Raw genomic sequence first — 21,817 nt, 5'->3', positions numbered from 1 at the left:
ACTATTATAAATACAAGTAATACAATTTTTTAAATTAAAGCTTTTTAATTTTCAAAACACATACATGGATAACTTTTCAACATTAACCCTTGTAAAACCTTGTGTTCCAATTTCTCCCCCTCTTTGAGGGCAAGTAATCCAATATTTGTTAAACATAGTAAAATATGTATGTTAAGTCCAATATATGCTTACATATTTATACAATTCTCTTGCCACACAAGAAAAATCAAAAAGATAAAAAAAAGTGAAAGAAAATAAAATGCAAGCCATCAACAAAAAAGAGTGAAATGCTATGTTGTGATCCACACTCAGTTCCCACAGTCCTCTCTCAGTTTAGATGGCTCTCTTCATCATAAGATCATTGGAACTGGCCTCAATCATCTCATTGTTAAAAAGAGCCACATCCATTAGAATTGTCATCATATCTTGTTGTTGCCATGTACAATGTTCTCCTGGTTCTGTTCATTTCACTCAGCATCAGTTGATGTAAGTCTCTCCAAGCCTCTCTGTATTCTTCCTGCTGGTCATTTCTTACAGAGCAATAATTTTCCATAACATTCATATACCACAGTTTACTCAGTCATTCTCCAATTGATGGGCATCCACTCAGTTTCCAATTTCTGGCCACTACAAAGAGGGTTGCCACAAACATTCTTGCACATACGGGTCCCTTTCCCTTCTTTAAGATCTCTTTGGGAGACAAGCCCAGTAGTAACACTGCTGGATCAAAGGGTGTGCACTTGATAGCTCTTTGGGCATAGTTCCAAATCACTCTCCAGAATGGTTGGATCAGTTCACAACTCCACCAATAATGTATTAGTGTCCCAGTTTTCCCATATCCCCGACAACATTGGTCATTATCTTTTTCTGTCATCTTGGCCTTAGAGATGTGTAGTGGTACCCTCAGAGTTTAACATTTGAAAATGTTAAACTACCTCTTTGGGCAAGTGGTTTTCCAACCCTTCCTACCCTTCTCTTGTGCCTGTTTCTTTACCTAATAAATGACAGGGTTGGACTAGAAACCCTTTAAATTTAAATTCCTTCCTCCCCCCAGTTCTAAATCTGTGATTCTATGTAGAACAGGGATAAGGCTTATTCTGTTGGTTTACTCAGAGGGCTGGACTAGGGACTAGATGCCATTTGGGCTTAATGTAAAGCTTCCTAATTTGTAGAGCTATCCAAAAACCCAATGGGTTGGCCTCAGGAGGGAGCAGGTCCCCCATCCTTGAAAGTCTGGATGAAAGGAAGGAGATGGCTGTGTGTGTGTGTGTGTGTGTGTGTGTGTGTGTGTGTGTGTGTGTGTGTTGGGGATGGGGTGGGGATGCTTCAGCAGGATTCTTGTCCAGTCATGGGTCTGATTCATGCCTTCATGCCTTCAGAAGTCCCCTTCAGCTGTGTGAACCCAGTATTCCCTTCCCTAAGCTCACCTGCCCAGAGCCCTAAACACAGCTGTGTGCAGAGAAGTGCCCTTCCTACAACCAGAGTCCCAACAGCAGCTGTGCAGGGACATGTTCAAGGAGGGAGGCTATTTGCAGAACTCTGTCCTGGCTAATGTCTTCAATGGTCTTCCGGGGCTGGGCCCTCAGGCGTGAGGAGGAATTGCATTAGGAGAGGAAAGATGTTGCTGACTGTCTTCTTGTCTGTCTTGCCAGAAAAATTAATCTTTAAGTCTGCAATTGAATTATTCCTCAGAGGGCCTACATACACACGGGGGCAGGCACGCATGCGCACGCGCTCACTCACGCAGTCCCAGACACGTCAGCTATGAATCTTATCTTCCCTGCTATAGGTGAGAGGCAGAATTAATGTGCCCTGGCCTTAAATTAGCTCACTCTTGAGCTTCAGATTCCTGAAAACCGTGAGTGACACTCATGGGGAAGGGCGGGGGAGGAGTCTGGTTCAGGCATTTAGGAACAGAAGCAGGATTTGGGGGAGACACAGAGAAGGAGGGTCATAGTCCCTGCCATATTCTGAAGTGGGGAGATCCAGGCCTTATCCCTAGTCTTGAGATTCTAGCACTGGAAGGATTGTCTGGGCTAAAAAGAGACCGAAAAATCATTGAGGCCTGTAAAGCAGATTTTAAAGATGGGGAAAATGAAGCCTCAGAGAAGACAAAAAATCTTCCCCAAGTTTATTCCATTGATTAAATAGCAGAGCAAAGATCTAGACCAACACCCTCCCATATGGAGGCTCATCATGGAGGCTCACTGGGGTTTTGGTGGTATTGGAATCAGAAAGTCCCACCTTAGCTGTTTAGTAGCTGTGCAAGCCTGGAGAAGTCACTTAATTTCTCTGTGCCTCAGTTTGTTCACCTGTAATATATGGGAGTTTCCTTCCAGCTCTAAACCCAAAGTGCTCTGATCCTGTATGATTCCATAGTGGGGATCAAGGCCAGCTCGAACCTGGCAAAGCAGGGCCCTCTTCTATCTGACAAATGAAAGAGTTTGTGACTTTGGGTCAGCCAGTTCTCTTCAAGTCTCAGCAGCGCTAAATGAAAAGATTTATGTCTTCCCTGTCTCCATTACAGTGCTGTTGGCAAAACCCAGAGGAGAGCAGGGAGGAGGAGGGGACTGGGGAAATGCAATGAAGATGGGTATGTCATGAGTTCTTGCTTTATTTATTTATTTTTATCCAGGAGGAATAGTTGTCCCAATAACCCCCATTTGTCCAGTTCTTGACAAATGCACAGCATTTTCACACACACACACACACACACACACACACACACACACACACACACACACACACACACCTTTATCTGCTTCTCTCAAGAATTACCAGAGGAGTGTGAATGTTTTTTTGAATCACCATTTTACAGATGCTCAGATATAAAGGCCGAGAGGACTTAATTGGGTTCACAAAGCTAATAAATTTTGGCATCATGCCTCCAGCTTCACACCGCATCACCTGAAAGTGACGAATAAGTCATTTAAAGACATCTAAAATCCTAGTTTGGGAGAATGAGTGGTATCGTGTGGGATAACAGGGAGAGTGTTGGACAACTTCAGCAAGTTCAGTTGGGCCTGACTCAGCTTACCTGACTGTGTGATTTAGAGCAAGTCACTCATCCCTGCTGAGTTCCAGTTTCCTTGTCTGTAAAATGGAGTCAGTGATACTCAGAACACTTTTCTGAATGTTGTAAGGAAAGTGCTTAGTGAGTCATCAAGCCTAGAGGTATTATTATTTTTTATAAAGTTTTTTTTTAAATTTTCAAAATATATGCATAGATAGTTTTCAGCATTCACCCTTGCAAAACCTTGTGCTCCAAATTTTTCTCCCTCCCCTAGACAGCAAGTAATCCAATATAAATTAAACATGCAATTCTTCTATACATATTTCCACAATTATCATGTTGCACAAGAAAAATCAGATCAAAAAGGGAAAAAATGAGAAAGAAAATAAAATGCAAGCAAGCAACAAAAAAGGTGAAAATTCTATGTTGTGATCCACACTCACTCCCCACAGTCCTCTCTGTGGGTGCAGATGTCTCTTTCTGTCACAAGTTTATCAAAACTGACCTGAATCATAAAGATATTATTGAGACTTGGTGGCATAATGGGCAGAGGGTAGAGGCTGACCTTAGAGTCAGGGGTGCCTAAGTTCAAGGTCTAACTCTGACACATAGGAACTACTCAACTTGAACAAGTTATAAGATCAGAGGTTGAGAGCTGGATGTTCAATCCATACCTTTTCTTCCTTCATTCTACAGGTGAGACCCAGAGAGGCTAATAGGTTTGTACAGTGCCATAAAATTAATATAGATCTAAAGTGGTATTTGAACCTAGATTATCCTGATTCTAACTCCAGTGCTCTGCCCACTACTCCACACTATCCCTCTAGTCACTGGAATCTCTTAGGCCCCAATTGCTGCTGCTGCTTCTTTTTAATTCTTTATTTTTTTAATACAGTTTTTCCAAATACATGTAAAAATAGTTTTCAAAATTCATTTTTATAAAACTTTTCAAAATTTTCTCTCTCTTTAGCCCACCCCACAAATAGCAAGCAATTTGATATGTTAAATATATGCAATTCTTTAAAAAATATTTTGATTTGTCATGTTGTGCAAGAAAAAATCAGACCAGAAGGGGAAAAATGAGAAAAAAACCCCAAAAGATAAAAATACTATGCTTCAATCAGTCTCCCCAGTTCTCTCTCTGGCATTTTCCATCCTAAGTCTATTGGAATTATATTGAATCACTAAATTGTTGAGAAGAATCAAGTCCATCACAGTTGGTTGTCACATAATCATGTTACTTTACAATGTTTTCTTGGTTCTGCTCACTTCACTCAGCATTAAATCAGGTAGGTATTTCTAGGTTTTTCTGAAATTAGCCTGCTCATCATTTCTTATAGAACAATAATATTCCCTTCATATACTGTAACTTATTCATAAATTTACCAACTAATAGGCATCCACTCAATTTCCACTTCCTTCCACTCCCATTAACCTTGAGGCTAACCCCCCAAAAGTTACTACAAACATGTTTGCACATATGAGTCCTTTTCTCTTTTTTATGATTTCTTTGGGTTACAGAGCCAGTAGTGAGACTGCTGGATCAAAGGGTATAAATAGGTTTATAGCCTCTTGAGCATAGTTCCAAATTGCTCTCCAGAATGATTAGATCATTTCACAACTCCACCAACAATGTATTAGTATTTCAGTTTTCACACATCCTCTCCAACAATTATCATTGTTTTTTCTTGTTATCTTAGCCAATCTGAGAGATGTGAGGTGATACCTCAGAATTGCCTTAATTTGCATTTTTCTAATCAATAGTGATTTAGAGCATTTTTTCATATGATTAGAAATGCCTTTAATTTCTTCATCTGAAAATTCTGTTCATTTTTTTTCTTGAGGCTGGGGTTAAGTGACTTGCCCAGGGTCACACAGTTAGGAAGTGTTAAGTGTCTGAGACCAGATTTGAACTCGGGTCCTCCTGAATTCAAGGCTGGTGCTCTACCCACTGCGCCACCTAGCTGCCCCTGTTCATATTTTTTGACATTTATCAGTTGGGAAATGGCTTGTGTTCCTATATGTTTGAGTTAATTCTCTATATATTTTAGAAATGAGATCCTTATTAGAAACACTGGTTGTAAAATCCTCCCTGCCTTCAGCTTTCTGCTTCTCTTCTAATCTTGGTTACATAGGCTTTGTTTGTGCAAACACTTTCTAATTTAATAAAACCAAAATTATCCATTTTGTATTCCATCATGTTGTCTAGTTCTTCTTTAGCCATAAATTCCTCCCTTTTCCACAGATTGGACAGGTTGACTATTCCTTGTAAAGCTCAGATTCTTAATCTTTGTAGTGATTCCATATGGGAATATGAGGTCATGGAGTTATCATTTGTAATCAGTAAATGTTTATATACCTATATATGCACATATAAATTTATAAACAGGGTTATGTAAAAAAAATAAAGGCTAAAAAGGATCATGAATGGAAAAAGTTTAAGAAGCCCTCCTCCAGAAAATACTTCACTGCAAAGGATAAGTTACCATATCAGTGCAGAGATTTTCCAGCCATGGCTGTAAATGTGCCCCACTTCTCCAAGTTCTTCCAGTTTTCAGAGCAGAGGAATCAGCAGCTGCTGAGTGGGCTCAGAGTCAAAATGCTGGAATGGACTTAAGATCATCTATTTCATCCCCCTCATCTGCTAACATTACCCCAACAAGATACCCATGGAAACTAACCTCCAGGTTGAGATGAAGCATCATTGGGAAAGACAGTGAGGTTAATCTTAAACCTGAGCAAAGCCCCAAATGGGACAGCTATTTGTAGGAGAAACAGCAGCTAGAGAATTCTAACCCTTACATGGCCCTATGATGTGACATTGGGTAAACTACTTCCCGTGCTATGGCCTCAGTTTCCTTTTTCAAAACAGAAGGGGTTTGAACGAATTCCCTTCAAACCTCATCTCAGTTACTAACTCCTAAAATGAAGCCTTTCCTGACTTCCTTGAAGTTATTTACTTTGTATATATAAATGTTTACATTGTGACCTGTGAGAGAGTGTCAATTCCTGAAAGACCAGGAACTGTTTCATTTTTGTTTCTGTATCCAGCAGAGATATAGAAATTCTTCTTACTTCATAGGTGCTCAATAAATGCTTGGAGATGGATTTTGAGGTCCCTTTTAATTGTAACATTTGGCGTCCCAAGATCCTTTCCAAGCTCCTCTGACATTCAGAGAATACAGACTGTGTGTGTGTGTGTGTGTGTGTGTGTGTGTGTGTGTGTGTACGTGTGTGTAGAAAACACACTTTGGAAATCTAAGGATCATAGATTAAGAATTAGGAAGATCACCTGCCATCTAGGGGAGGGAATGGAGGGAAGAAGGGGAAAAGTTATAAACAGAAGGTTTTGCAAGGGTCAATGTTGAAAATTTACCCATGCCTATGTTTTATATATAAAAAGCTATAATAATAATAATAATAATAATAATAATAATAATAATAATAATAAAGAATTAGGAGATCTTATAAAATAGGTTTATTTTGTAGAGGAAGGAAACTGGTTAGAATTTGAATTGGTCTCCCTGACTCTAAACCCTGCAGTCTACTCAATATCTCACCTCCTAGACTTACCTGAGTTTAACTACAGGTAGAGAACATACCAAAGATAGGTATGATTAAAGACATCAGTGGTCTCTCTCTATTAGTTCCCTTCCCATCTCATTTGATTAAAAACCCATGTTTCAGTAATACCATGAGGCTTTCTTGAAGTCTTCTGGAGGGTTACACAAATGACTGATGGTAGATCCCTGTCCTCACTAAGCTTATAATCTATTACCTGAGGATTAGACACGGACCAAGAACTGCAGTACTAAAGGATTTGCTCTGTGTTTATTTGGAACATAAAGTATTATGAGCTTAAAGGAGGGAGAAATCATTACTGACTGGACACATAGGGTATGGGATTGGGAGAAGAGGTCAGGGAATATTTCATGGAGAAGGCTGTACCAGATCTGAACCTTAAGGGATGTCATCAGATAATATTTCCTTATCATAACATTTCCTCATTCATAACATCAAAGAACTCAACTACATGAAGCAACCAAGTGGGAGAACAGATACTGCTGACTTTAGAGTCAGCAATTGGGAAAACCTAAGTTCAAATCCTTTCTTAGACATTTACTAGGATATTTGATACTGGACAAGTTACCCTGTTTGCTTCTGCTTCACTTTTTGTAAACTGGCAATGATAATAATAGCCTCTATTTCTCAGGGTTGTTGTGAGGATCAAATAACAATAATTTTAAAGTGCTTAGCACACTACCTGGTACATAGTGAGTGCTACATAAATATTGTTTAGCTATATCCAGCTCTTTGATTCCATATCCTGTAACTCACCCATGCTGTCCATGGTTTTTTTTTTTTGTTTGTTTGTTTGTTTTGTTTTGTTTTGTTTTTTTGACAAAAATGCTGGGATGGATTGCCAAGGCAAACAGGGTAAAGTGACTGTCCAGAGTCACACAGCTAGTAAGTATCTAGGGCCAGATTTGAACTCTGAATTCAGATTTCCTGACTCTAGGCCCAGCATCCCTTCCACTGAGCCATCTAGCTGCTATTATTATTGATATTCAACTCCTCTACCTCAGTTTCCTCATTTGTAAAATGCTCATCTCTATAAGCTCATTGAGAGGATCAAATAAGATAACATATATAAAGTGTTTTGTAAACTTTAAAAGGCTATTTAAATGATAATTTTTAATGATTATTAAAGGACTTTGAGTCTGGAAGACCTGAATTCAAATCCTACCTCATCTACTGACTTGCTGTGTGACCCTGGGCAGGGTCATTTAAGTTCTCAGTCTGTTTTCTCACTGCAAAATAGAAAATCCTAGCATGTATCTTCTAAGGTGTTCGTGACATTCAAATAAAATGGCCCAGGTAAGGCCCATAAATCTAAAGCTAAAATGCCAATGCTTGGTATGAGTGATTTAGTTCCTTCTAAGCATTCTTCAGTCTCTTTATTCTAGGTTTCTAAGGTACAAGCAGTGTGAGCGTATTTGAGAGTATGGTCTCATAAGATGCCAGAAGACAGAGGTTGGAGCATCTGATGGGGATCACTAGAAGTGGGGCTCCCTGAATGCTAAAGAGAGGATTATTTTCCTGAGGAGAAGAGCAGATATCCTCTGGGGTCTATCTCTACAGCTCCAGCACATTGGCTGATGGCCAAGGTCCCAGTGGGGATTACCTTGTCACATCACTTCTCCTGCCGGGTTTGGGAGCTAGCTAGCATTGGCATTCTAAAAGAGTACACAAAGATCATCCCATCCAATCCTCTGTCTGCTGAATGAATCCCTTCTTCAATAACCCTGGCAGATGACTGTGAAGCAGGATAGGACTCACCAGGCTTCCCTCTCATAGATTTTAGATTTCCATTCTTTATACTCTCCATGAACACAGATAAATATTCCCATCGTGTAAGAATCAAACAAGGAGCCTTGTCTTTTGTTTGGGTCATTTCCCTGGAACAAGCCCTGGCACTCGGCCTGCCAATTAAGTGTGTTGTCAGCAACAGTTTGAAGACTAAGCAAGTCATAAGTATCACTTAGGCTCCTGCAGTCTAGAGACTAGGAATGCACACATAGGCCTGGTCATGCTTCCCATTTCTGCAGTTGGTTTTCAGTTCACAGCTGGAAGATTCCAGTGTCTGGCATAGACAGTTTCATGGAATAGCAATTGGAAGGGAACTCAGAAGACACTTCATGAAACCTAGACCAGAAAAGGACTTCTCTATGGAGAGGTTTCATGGTGTGATAGGTAGGCAAATGGCCTTGGAATTGGGAAGCCCCAGATTCAGATCTCCCAGACAATTACTATATGACCATGAGTAGTTATGTACCTGTGGTCTATTCATAGCTTCATCTAGTAGCCCCTACTAGCCCCATTTAAAGATACAGAGATTAAGTGACTTACCCAGGATTGTACAGTTAGTAAGTATCTGAGGCTGGATTCAAACTTGAAAGTTTTCCTGATACCCAAAAAACATTTCAGGAACAAAATTTCCTTCTGGGCCAGTGAAATTTGACAGCCGGGCCAAGTGACTAGTAGGGTGAAGTCTTCCATCTGAGACCTGTGGGTACATCAGCAAAGGGTTGGTCTCTCTGTTTTTGGCTACAGCTACTAAAGGAGATGTACAGGAGACTGTTGGAAGTATAGAAAGTCTGAAGCATCTCCCAGAAATTTATTATATTGGGACTTAGCCAGAGAAAATCTCTTCTGTCTGTGAACCTTCTAAGCTCTGTCTCTGGTCCTTTTCTCATGGCAAAGCAGGAATCAATCTCTCTTTTTATAAATGAGCTAACTGCCTCAGTGAACTGACATACACTAGCAACTAGGATTAAGAGCTTCATGTAGAAGGAGGTGAGAAGGAAACGCACTTCAGGCATCTTAAGATTTGGAAATTGAAAAAGAACTTCTGTGGAAGGAACAGTAAGAAGCCCAGTTTCCCCATACTGTAGTGTTTATAAGAGGCACTAATGTGTAGTAAAATTGGAAAGATAGGATAGGTCCAGGTTATAAAGAGCTCCAAAATGTCAGAGGAATCTATATCTGATCCTAGGAGTCTATATCTAATCCTAGAGATAATAGGGAACCACTGGCGTGCATTGGGTAGAAAAACTTCAGAGCCATTTTAGGAAGAGTGATTTTGGCAGGAGTGTCATTTACCAGCTGAGAGGTGGTGAGGAGGACCACTGTCATGTGATGGCTTGAGGGGAGAGAAAAGGGATCTATGGGAAAGGTCCTGGCCTTCTTGAAGAATTCCAAGGGAGGTTGCTATTCTCCAAGTCGGCTCATAAATGAATGGAGATGTAATTTAGAAATCCATTATCCAAAGAACAATTGGAAATTTACAAAGGAACTTTCTTCATCAAAACTCTTTGAGACAAACTGATGTATATTCTATTATCTCCTCCTTATACTGTGGAAACCAAAGTTCATATAGATGCTCCGGATCCTTGACTCTAAGGAAGAGATTTCTACTCTACTGAATAGTTTTAAGGTTGCTAGAGCTTTTTCCCCAGCTCTCTTTCTATCCACCCCAGCTGATGCCTTTTCCCCTTCATGTCTGGTCTCTCTGCAGGGTGCACTGAGGCTGGATGGGCCTCTGAGGACAAGTCCCTGGGCCTGCGGGCAAGAGGATGGTGAGACATCAGCCCTTACAATACTATGAGCCCCAGCTCTGTCTATCATGCCTCACCGGGATCTATGGCTGCCGATGGAAACGGTACCAGCGGTCACATGATGACACCACTCCAGTAAGTTTGACCACACTTGGACCCAAATGTCCAGGGATTTGGAGGTGGTGGGTGAGGGAGAGGAATGGGGAAGAAACAGTTTATCCCTAGAGGGGAAGGGGCTTGCATTCTGAAGACATAATTCAGTTCATTCAACAGCTTTTCTAAGTACCTACTATTCGCTGAGCCTGACTAGGTTCTGAGGGAGGAATAGTTTAGTTAAATCCTTGTCCTTGTAGAGTTCATCATCTGATGGGGGATAAAATATAAACACATACACACACACACACACACACACAAAAAAAAAAAAAAACTAGAAGATATAATATTCCTTGCTAAGTACATCGGAAAGAGACAAACACAGTGCTCCAAGAGATCCAAGAAGAAAGCGCATTAAGGAACAGAAGGATTGCTCACATTTTTCCTTATATCAGGAATACTTTCATCTCTCTACTTGTTCAGTTTCTGCCCATCCTTTGAAACTTAGCTTAAATGCTTGTTCCTCCAAAATAATCTGCAATCCTTCTTGTCCTTAGGATGAAGAGGATAGATATGGGCCAGATGATGCTTCTTTTACTTGAGTTCAAGACCAGTGAAAAGAGCAGTTAGAAAGAGGGGTCTTCAGTGGCTTTGTCACCCTAAAAGGAGATCTTCGGGGAGGTGCTCTTGGAGTTGGTGCAGACCAACATTTTTAGTGGAATTACACATTAATTAAAGTATGGATGACATGCTTGATATATTTGAAGAAGACTTAGAACTAGGAGAATTGGCTATATAGTTAAATAATGGGATTCAAGTCTAGGAAGATGGCAGCAGGCTAGAATGGTGGGGACTGGAACTAAGGAGATGAAATGTTCCTACTTGGAAAATTTTGACAAGAATTAATGTTTGTCATTATGAATATTTGTCCTACTAACAAGTAATTTTTTTATTTGAAAAATGTATTCTTATATTTTTTATTACATTGACTTTATTTCTTTTTTTTAAAATAATTTTTTCAGTCAACCCCCCCTTTTCTTTTTATCAATCAGCTTCTTCATCACCCCATTGAGTAAAAAAGAAAAACAAAACCTCCATTACAAACATGCATCATCAAGCAAAATAAATTCCCTCAGTAGCCATATCCAAAAATGTCTAGATCTTATTCTGCTCTCTGAATCCATCACTTCTTGGTTGGGGGAAGGGAGCCAACATGTTTTCTCAAGAGTACTTTGGCATCCCCTGGATAATTATCACAATAAGTGTTCTCATTTCTGGAACACTTGGTTGCAAAATTTTTCCTGTAATTTTCCCTCCTTCAAATCAAACCAAACCAAAGCAGACTAGACTCTTACCTTCACACCTTTTTAGCCAGCTTCTTGAATTTCTGTGGTCGGAAAGTACTAGCCCTGTAGTAATGAGCTTCTGTGAGATACTCCAGCCTGGAAACACAGACTGGTATCTGTTGCTTAGCCCAGTGGTTTCCAACTCAAATAGAAATAGGGCCACTGATGGGTAAATAATGATCCACATGTTGACTTAGAAAACCACATATTAACATTACCTCTAATGTATTGTATTTTTGTTGCTGTTATTAAACATTTCTCAATTACATTTAGTGTTGTGGGTGTTGTGGGGCTGAATTGGATACCTCTGGCTAAGTTTCTACTAAGTCTCTTTAATGGGGAGAGGATCTGCTAGAGCTCACTGTTTAGTTGTTTAGGAAAAGCTCTAGCTGTAGTCTCATCTTCTGAAAGAAGCCTTTCTCAACCCCTCTCAATTCTAGTGCCTTCCCTCTCTTAATTATTTCCCATTTATCCTGTGTATGGCTTGTTTCTACATATTTGTTTGCTTATTGGCTCCCACATTATATTGTGAGCTCTCTGAGGTTAGGGACTGTCTTTTGCCTCTTTTTTTTGTATTTCTAGCATTTACTTGGCACATAGTAGGTAGGTACTTGATAAATGTTTGAAGTAATATAGTGAAGGTTCAGAGATAACTTTTTTGTTAAGGACATGTCATTTCTCCCAAAAGCCTCCACAGCTATGGATCATAGCATCTGAAGGGGTTACAAGGCAGCCTTTGCTGACACAGGTGTTGGGAATGGGAATGAGATAAATTGGAGGCAGAGGAAAGAGGAGAAAGGTCAGACAACGGCCTCTCAGTCAGAGAGGTCATTGAACAGCAACTGCCTCTCAGTCTCCTTATATCATCCTCTGACAAGAGGAGATTCATTCTGGGTTGGATCTCCAGCAGCCATTGTCAGGTGGCTCCTGTGTATTCCAACACCTCTCCCATGTAGTCCAATAGGGCAAAGTATAAATATTTTAACATTTTTATTCTGAACTTAGCACCAAACAAAATAGACACTTACATATGAATAATAGAACAGGAAAAAAATAATTTTTTAATGAAGATAAAGATCTTTATTATGTATATACCACTTCCTTTCCTTTGTATATAAGGTAGTAAAATCAGATTTAGGACATTGCATCCAAAGAAAGAACTACAGATTCAGAAGACAGATTGAAGCATACTATTTTCACTTTTTTTTTTCTCCTCATGGTTTTTTCCCTTTGTTCTAATTCTTCTTTCACAACATGATTAATGTGGAAATGTGTTTAATATAATTGTCCATGTATAACCTATATTAAATTGCTTGTTTGGGGGATGGAGGAGGGAAAAAAGGTATGTAATTCAAAATCTTATAAAAGTGAATGTTGAAGAAAACTATCTTTACATGTAATTAGGAAAAATAAAATACTATAAAAAAGGAATTTTTAAAAAGGTTGAGGATATTGACAAATTAGCATATACAAAGGATGGTACTTGTAAGGGCCTATGTAATCATTTTTCAGTATGTTTCTGAGAGAGAAAGTAAAAAGGGGGAGAAAATCACAGAAATCATTACTACTCTGAAGAGGTGGTAGAGAGAATAGGAGAGACTATGATCCCATGTTGCTACTTTTATTAATTCTTTATGAGAATTGTCTACATACCGATGAAATTCCAGAAGGGAAACAGGCAAAATTTTTATGAATGATATTCCAGAGCTGGCTACTTCCTTATAGTCACACAGTGGCCAATAGAGAATACAAAAGCAGCATTATAAATGTGGAAATAAGTTTAGAAGAATATGTTTAACCTATATTGGATTACTTGCTGTCTAGGGGAAGGGGTGGAGGGAAAGTAGGGAGAAAAATTTGGAACTTAAGGTTTTGCAAGAGTGAATGCTGAAAACTATCTTTGTATATATTTTGAAAACAAAAAGTTATCAAACTTTTTTAAAAAGTTGAGAATATAAGAATCCTGTCAAAAGTGTATGGAGTCCTTGCCAAATCCCCTTAATCACATACACTGTGCCCACTCTACAGAGGTAGATTGGTTTCCTAGAGCATGAGATGTGTGTTGGGCCTTCTTTTCCATATGATGAGCATGGGTAGCCTCCGTGGCCTGGGGGACAAGGGAATGAATTTGGTTCATCTCTGCCCAGACTCCCCTGGAGTACTTCTCTTTTGTTTCCCAGCCTGGGTTCTGCCCAGATTCACCTCTAGCAGTTGATTATCTTGTTTCCCATCCATGCAAAGTAGTGAGAACCAGGTCAGATTATAGAGAGTCCAAGCAGAAACAGATTCTGTGAGGAGCTCCTTGGATTAAAAGCCCTCCTGGGGCTTAGAGGAGCAGCTGCTGCCTGGAGGCTGTTTAGTGTCATAAAATCAGAGTATCTGAGAATGATCAAACTGGAGTGGAAAGATTTCTGCCCTGAGGGTCAGGAGACCTTGACTCAAGGTGCTAGCTAGTTCTGCCTCTGACTTTGAATACTATCCCTCCTCCTTCTAGCTCAGACATTCTATGTTCTCTAAAACATCTCCCAGCTCTGACATTCTGTGTTTTAAGGCCCTTCCACCTCTGACATTCTGTGTTCTAAGGCCCTTCCAGCTCTAACACTCTGTGTTCTAAGACTCTTTTCAGCTCTGTTATTTTATGTTCTTAGCCCTTTTTCAGGTCTGCAATTTTATAATTCCACAATTATGTGAGGAAGATTTCTATCCTGACCCACAGCAAGAGGAAAGTGGAGAGAACATAGCCAGAGAGCATTTCCTTTGGTTTAGGCTTTGAGTTCCCAGGATTCTTCTTCCCCTGCCCCCTTCCTTCTAGGCCCTTGGCTGACCCATGTGGCTCCCATGAGAGAGGCTGAACAGAGGTGGAGAGGTGATGACCACAGCCTGGCACCTCTTCCTCAGACCCTCCCTGGTATGGCTGGGAGCCCAGGGAGCTGGCACCATGTAACTTGCCCGCAGCCTGACCTTCCCCTGAAGAGAGAAGCCAGTCACCTGAGCTGCTCCTAGGCGCCCAACCCAGACAATGGCTCCTCAGTCTCTCTTCCCTTGGGCCAGACCCCAGGACTCCTTCGCCCCATCCTAGTGCTTTATCTGCCCCAGCCTATCTGGTTTCTTTTCCCAGGGAACACAATTCCCCTCCTTTATTTGTTTAAGGACTTTGCAGCCTGAAAAACAACTTTTTTTCCTCCTCTTTAAAAAACCTCTGAAGATTGAAGGATTGTCTCCAGCTTTACCTGGGCAGACAGAGATGGGATCTGAGGTAGGCTTCAAGGGCAATTGGGCAGCTGAGTCCCAAGGGGACTGGAAAGTGCATACTTTAGGTTTAATGTCAGCTCTGGATTCAGATTATGGGTGTCCCTTACAGGCTTCATATCTTTGGGAAAGTAATCTCTCTGGGCCTCAGTTCCTTGCTCTGTGAAGTGAGAGGATTGGATTAGATCCTGCTCCTCTGGCGCTCCCTTTCAGCTTCAAGTCACCAGTATCCCTATGAAGTGGGGCATCTTTTTGCTAAGACATTTTCAGACACTTGCTTTGTATAGTCCACTGTCCGTTGGTTGGCAGATACAAAATTTGGAGAACCCCATCTTCCTGGAACTCAAGACAGAGACAATAGTATCCCCATGATATTATATAACAGAATTAATGAAATGTAAGCAAGCTGTACTATCTCTAGATGAAGATTCTTCTGAGCCAGGCTGGTTACTAAGCCTTTATCACTACCTTACTTAGTGACCTTTGGGCCTGGCTCCTCTGCCTAATGATCTGCCTATATCTTGCAGCTCCTGCGGCTCTTTAAGATTATTATGTGGTCCTATCACTTAGCATTGTCTATGGGTGGAATGGGCTGCCTTGTAATCTAGTAAGGTCCCCATAGTTGAAGGTATTCAGATAAAGGCTGTTTGCATTTTTGCCGGGGATATGATAGAAGTTTGTGCTCAAGTTATAGATAGTTATAGGTTGAATTGGATTCTACCTTCTGAGGTCTGTTTCTAGCTCTGAAGTTCTAAAATTTGGGCTTGATATAAGATACTATGTTTGTTCCTTAAACTGTTGTGTTTAAATCAGTGCAATGTATTTGATTCTGTTTCAAAACTAGGGAGATCTGGGTTTGTCTTGCTTCTGATGTCTGTAACTCTGTGCACTTGATCTGGTCACTCACTTCTCCCTCCTCCCCTTACCACTTTATGATTATGAAGAGTAGACCAGACTATTTCAGGAATTCCTAAACTAATAGTATTATAAGTCTCGTCCTTATCCCTATTGAATTTAAAACATTAGACACCCTAATTGAAATGCTTGAGTGATGGTGGGGTTTCAATGGTCTTAGACGCTTCATGACTCTATTTGGGATTTTCTTGATAGAGATCGTAGGGTGGTTTGTCATTTCCTCTCCTGCTCATTTTACAGCTGAGGAAACTGAGGCATTCAGGATTAAGTGATATGCTCAAAGTCATACAGCCAGGCAGTATCCAGTGTCAAATTTGAACTCAGGAAGATCTGGCCCTCTATCCACTTTACCATCTAGCTGAGCTGGCTTAGGGAAGATAGCAATGAACAAGACAAGATCTTTTCCCCACAGCGAGCATCTGATCTATTTTTTTTATTATAGCTTTTTATTTACAAGTATATGTTAAATACAATATATGTATACGTTTCCCAACAGTTATTTTGCTGCATACAAAGAATCAGACTTTGAAACAGTGTACAATTAGCCTGTGAAGGAAATCAGAAATGCAGGCGGACAAAAATAGAGGGTTTGGGAATTCTGTGTAGTGGTTCATAGTCATCTCCCAGAGTTCTTTCTCTGGATGTAGCTGGTTCAATTCATTACGAGCCTATGATCTATTGTATTGTGATTTGTTCTTTACAAAAAATTTCACATACAGATTTTTAATTGAACTGCCTAACACCTCTGTGAAGTGGGTATTTATTATCCCCACTTTACAGCTCAGGAAATTGAGGCCCAGACAAATTAAGTGGTTTGCCCAGGATATCCTACAGCCAGGGGGGTATGAGAGCTAGAACTTGAATTCCATGATTTTCAATGCTGTGTTCTTTCTGTAATTTTATCATGGGAAAGGAATAACCCTAGATACACACAGGAAACAATACTCACAAGCCAGCGTGTGAGTAATTGCCAAATAAGTGGCATATACACAAAGTCAGGAAGGAGGAAGAGGCTCTTGAGGGCTGAGGTAGTCAGCAAAGGCTTACTTGAGGAGGGGGTTTCTAGAGGAGCAATGTATAGGGATTACCCATCCCCATCCTAAGGGGTCACAATTGAGGCTAGGAAGAAGGGATCTGAATAGAAACTGAGAGACAGCAGTCAGCCTGGCATGTTTCCCAGAGAAGAGCGAACAGACCATTTAAAATCAAATTCTTATAAATGGAATACTTTTTTAGTGGCCCTCAGAGATTTTATTATTTTGTAGAGCCCTGTAGGGAATCTTTCTATAAAGCAGAAGTCTTCCTCTGGTTTATCTGATTTTGGTATGGATTTTTCTTTTTCTTTTGAATAATAATTTATTTTTTCCCCAGTTACATGTAAAAATGACTTTTAACATTTATTTTTGAAAATTTTGAATTCCAACTTCTGTTTTTTCTTACTGTCCCCAAACCCTGAAATGATAGGCAATTTGATATAGGTTATACATGTGTAATCATGCAAAACATATTTCCATATTAGTCATGCTGTGAAATAAAACACAGACCAAAGGGAGAAAAAAATGTAAAAAAATAAAGGAAGTAAAAAATAGTATATTTCAATTTGCATTTAGACTTCATCAATCTTTTCTCTGGAGGTGGATGGCATTTTTCATCATAAGTCCCTCAAAATTGTCTTGAATCATTGATCAGAATAGCTAAGTCATTCACAACTGATTTTCATCCGGTGTCACTGTTACTGTGTACAGCATTCTCCTGATTCTGTTCACCTCATTTTGCATTAGTTTGTATACGTCATTTCAGGTTTTTCCGAAATCATCTTGCTCATCATTTCTTATATCACAATAGTATTCCATCACAATCCCCCAGCCATGTCCCAATTAATGGGCATCCCCTCAATTTTCAATTCTTTGCTACCATAAAAAGAGCTGCTCTAAATATTTTAGTACAAATATGTCTTTTTCCCTCTCCCTGCCTTTCTGATCTGATTGGTATACAGACCTAATAGTGCTATTACTGAGTCACCCAGTATGCACTTTGGGCATAGTGTCTCAGGCCTCTTGCAATGAATCACTTCCATTCTCCAGGACTCAGTTTCCTCTTTTATAAAATGAGGGAATTGGACAAGACAATCTCTTCTAGCTTTAACGTTCTATGTTCTAACATTCTCCCTTCAATTTTCTTTTCTTTTTTTATTTAAAATTTTTTTATCCTGAACTTAACAAGTGCCAATAATAAGAACATTTCAATTTACATTATAGAACAGAAAATCTATATTTTGTAGTAGATTTTCTAACTTTCTATGTTCTTACATTGTCTTTTGTAAAGAGTCTTTCAGCTCTCACAATTACTATTCTTGGGCCTTTTCCTAACTAATATTCTGTTTGGAGAGCCATCTTAGTTCTGACATTCTAGTGTTAAAGTGGGTTGGACTGTGTTCTCAGAGAGGCAGAGAAGTTAGGAGGGGCCTCCTGAGGTTTTTTTTGGGGGGGTCGAGGGTCTTGGAAGCTCCAGTCCTAGATATCTTCATTCTTAAACATAGTTAAAAGAAAAGCAGTTTTCTTTGCAGAAATCACTCCCACTTCCCCCAGCTTTGAGCCTGGGGCTGTGGGTAAGGAGGAGGAAGTAAGAGTCTCAGACTTTTTAATATTGGGCAGGGCTGGAGGAGAAGGAAGAACAGAATCCAGAATAGCAAGACTCTCTGTGCCCAAGAGGAAGCATTTCAGTGTCGATCATAGCATCTCATATTGACAAAGCGCTTGCTTTCATGGATCCCCAACCCCTGAGATTGGCTGTGTGCTGGACAGATCTTGTGAGTGACAAAATCAGTGGCTAAGTCATTGGTTGGTTGCCTCATGTTGTCTCTTCTTTGGGATAGTCTGTGTCAGAAGTAGAAGGTGGTGGGAGACAAAAGGAATACGTGCCATGGGAAAATCAGGAAAAAGGACCTCTGTTTCTAGAACTGGCTTTGCCATTCACTCACTGTGTGACCCCAGAAAAGCCCCCTTTCTCTCTCTAGGTCTGAATTTTCTCTACTCTGAGGTTACTTTCAGCTCAGCATTCAACGTTCTGAAGACAAAATTTTTTCTTAAAATTATATGTTCCAACATTGTTTTGATCTCCAACATCTGTGTGCTAAATCCCATCCAGCTTTACCATTCTGTATTCTTACCTCTGTAAGACCAGACGTTCTTATTGTATGTGTGACCCTCTGAAGACTGCCCAGCTCACCTCAGGTGACTCCAGCAGCAGAAAATTAGCTTCCTCCTTCTTTGCCACCAGCTGACATCGTTCTCTCTTCCTCTTTTTGTATGTGTCTTTCTTCCTTTTTGCCATTGTTTCCTCTTCCTCCTCTATCCCTCCTCCTTTCCTCCCCCCAGTTCTTTTCTTAGAATGTCATTAGGAAATGTGTCCAGGCTTCCATAGGGAGAGAAAGAGAAAGAGAGGCAAGAAACCTAGAAAACCAAGAAATAATGAAAAGGGAGGGAAAGGAGACAAAAAGGAAAGAGAAGTCAATCTGTAGGCTTTTGTTAAGTAATTTATATACCAGGTACTATGCTAGATACTGAGGGTGCAAAAAGAATGAAATCATTTCTGCTCTCATAGAGTTAACATTCAAACATTGTAACCAAATATAAATATATGAGTATATACAGACTAAATAAAAAAAAATAAATACTAGAAAGAGAAGAGGAGAAGGGGGAAGGAGAAAAAGAGATAGAAATGGGGAGGGAAAAAGAGATGAAGAATAGGAAAGAGGAAGATGGAGAAGGAAGAGAGGAGGGAAGGAGAAAGAAAGGAGATAATGAGATGAGGAAAAAAGGAAAAATGGGAAGAGGGAAAAAGGAGAAGGAAGAAGAAAAAGGGAGGAAGAGAAAGGAACAGTAGGAGAAAGAAGCAAGAAGGAAGAGAGAGAGAAAGGAGAAAGATGAGGAAAGAAGAAAAGAAAATGAAAAGAGGGAAAAGGAAGAGAGAAGAAAGGAGCAAAATAGAGAAAAAAGAGGAAGGAGAAAAAGTGGAAAGGGGAGGAGGAGAGAGAAGAAGAGGAGAGGGGAGTGAGAGAAATAGGAAAGAAAGAAAGAAAAAGAAGAGGGGGAAAGGAGAGAGAATCAGTAGAGAAAGAGGGAAAATAAGAAAAGGGAGATAGTAATCTGGGCCCCTTCCTCCCACTCTCACAACAGTTCTTGCCAGACATATTCGCCACATTCCCTTTCAGGTGATACTCACTATATATTGATGATGAGAATCCTACTATGTCAGAGCTCAAGGGAACCTTGTAAGTCTTCTGGTCAGTACTTTGCAGCTCCTGGATTACTAACAAAAGCCATCCAACCTGACCTTGTCCTGTGAAAGAGGCAGGACAACAATGATCATCCCTATCTTTCAGATAAAGAAAATGAAAACCAGTGAGAGGAAGCCAGAGGCTCAAGCTTCCCATGATAAATGAGTGTGTGACTAAGCCAGAGCACTCTCCAATGTGACTTACCTCGGAGAATGTCATTGGAGTCAGCTTTGCTACAAGAAAGAGCTGAGACCTGCAGCCTTGACTGTTGTCTAGAGCAATAGGGATAGACTAGTTTTCCCCTCCTTCTGCCTTGGTAAAGACTAGTACTAACCCCAGCCCTGAATTTGACTCACTGTGTAATGTTGGACAAGTTATTTCATCTCTGTGAACTTCATGCTCTTTATTTGTAAAATGCAAAAGTCAACTGTTGCTAGCAAGTTACTGGTTTTCTCTCAGCAGATCTATTTATTCATTCATTCATTCATTCATTCATTCATTTATTTATTTGTTTGTTTGTTTGTTTGTTTGTTTGTTTGTTTATTTATTTGTTTATTTATTTTTTGTTCAACTGCCTCCTCACATCCACCTTATTTAGGAGTTAGAAGAAAGAAGAAGAGGATAGGTGGTAGTATTTATTGATGGTGGTGGTGTGAATAGGAAAGGAAAGCTCCAATGCTAACCCTTGAAAACAGTAGGCAGAGAATGGCTATAGAGAGCAAGGGAAGAGAGACAATTTTCTCTGGACCTCAGTTTCCTTATTTTGTAAAGAAAAGGGTTGGGGGTAGAGCCAAGATGGCAGAGAAAAGGCAGGTACTCACCTGAGCTCTCCCCCAGACTCCTCCAAACACCTTTAAATAATGCCACAAAACAATTCCTGGACAAAGTGAAATAATTTCTTAGCCAGACAATGTAAAAGGTCATCAGGAAAGGTCTGTTGCACCCAGGAAAGAGTGAAAAACAAAGAAGCACAGGCTATACCTAGCCCCAACAAACCAAGAACAAACCTTAGGAGCTATGGAATCATCAGCAGAAGCGGTTGCTATTTCCAGAGCTCTCAGCTCCTGGATGGTAAGGGGGTCATATAATTGGTCAAAAGGATATTATAGGGGTCTCTTTGCCAGCACTGGGGCAGGTCTCTGATGCTTTACCCACACCTGTATCTGGGTCACAGTCCTGAGTTTCATTCCCAGGGTGGGGTGGAACAATAGCACTCCAGTGCTTCTGAGTGCAGTGGAGCAGGAACCCTCCACATAGTCCAGGTCAGAAAAGAGTGCTTGTAGTCACTCATAGGTCAGAAAACAGGCTAGGAGAGTAGTAAACACATGTCTCCTTAGATCATACCTCTTTGAGAGAACTGAAAATTTATCATTCCCTAGAAGTAGCTTTGAAAACAGTTGTATAAAACCCTTGAAACGGGACAGTGCTCTCTCCACCCTGGAAGTAGAGCCCTATGTAATAAAGAGTTAAAAGTAAAGAATTAGACTGGGAAAATGAACAAACTATAGAAAAGATAATTCTAACTACAGAAAATTACTATAGTGATAAGAAAGGTCAAAAAATCCTCCAAGAAAAATATGAATTGGTCTCAGGCCATTGAAAATCATGTAAGAGAGGTAGAGGAAATATTGGGAAGGGAAATGTGAATGAATCAAGAAATCATGAAAAATGAGTAAACAGTTTGGCAAAAGTATATTAAAAAGACTGAAGAAAATAACACCTTAAAAAACAGAATAGGCCACATGGTAAAAGAAGTACAAAAGCCCAATGGAAAGATTGCCTTGAAAAGCAGAATTGGCTAAAT

The 21,817-nt window shown here is 40.0% G+C and overlaps 1 protein-coding gene across 1 annotated transcript in view; it reads left to right on the top strand.

Moving 5' to 3' along the window:
* GDPD5 (glycerophosphodiester phosphodiesterase domain containing 5) overlaps positions 1 to 21,817 on the top strand; it is a 173,803-nt gene that overhangs the window by 62,762 nt on the left and 89,224 nt on the right. The window contains 1 exon segment of the mRNA XM_074304095.1: positions 10,092 to 10,266. Within this exon segment, the coding sequence (XP_074160196.1) occupies positions 10,150 to 10,266 (117 nt within the window). The 5' untranslated portion in view covers positions 10,092 to 10,149.

This window comes from Sminthopsis crassicaudata, chromosome 3 (assembly GCF_048593235.1).
Source record: "Sminthopsis crassicaudata isolate SCR6 chromosome 3, ASM4859323v1, whole genome shotgun sequence".
Classification (NCBI taxonomy): Eukaryota; Metazoa; Chordata; class Mammalia; order Dasyuromorphia; family Dasyuridae; genus Sminthopsis; species Sminthopsis crassicaudata.
The sequence above is the reverse complement of the archived record's forward strand: the minus strand, read 5'-3'. Positions and strand labels throughout refer to the sequence as shown.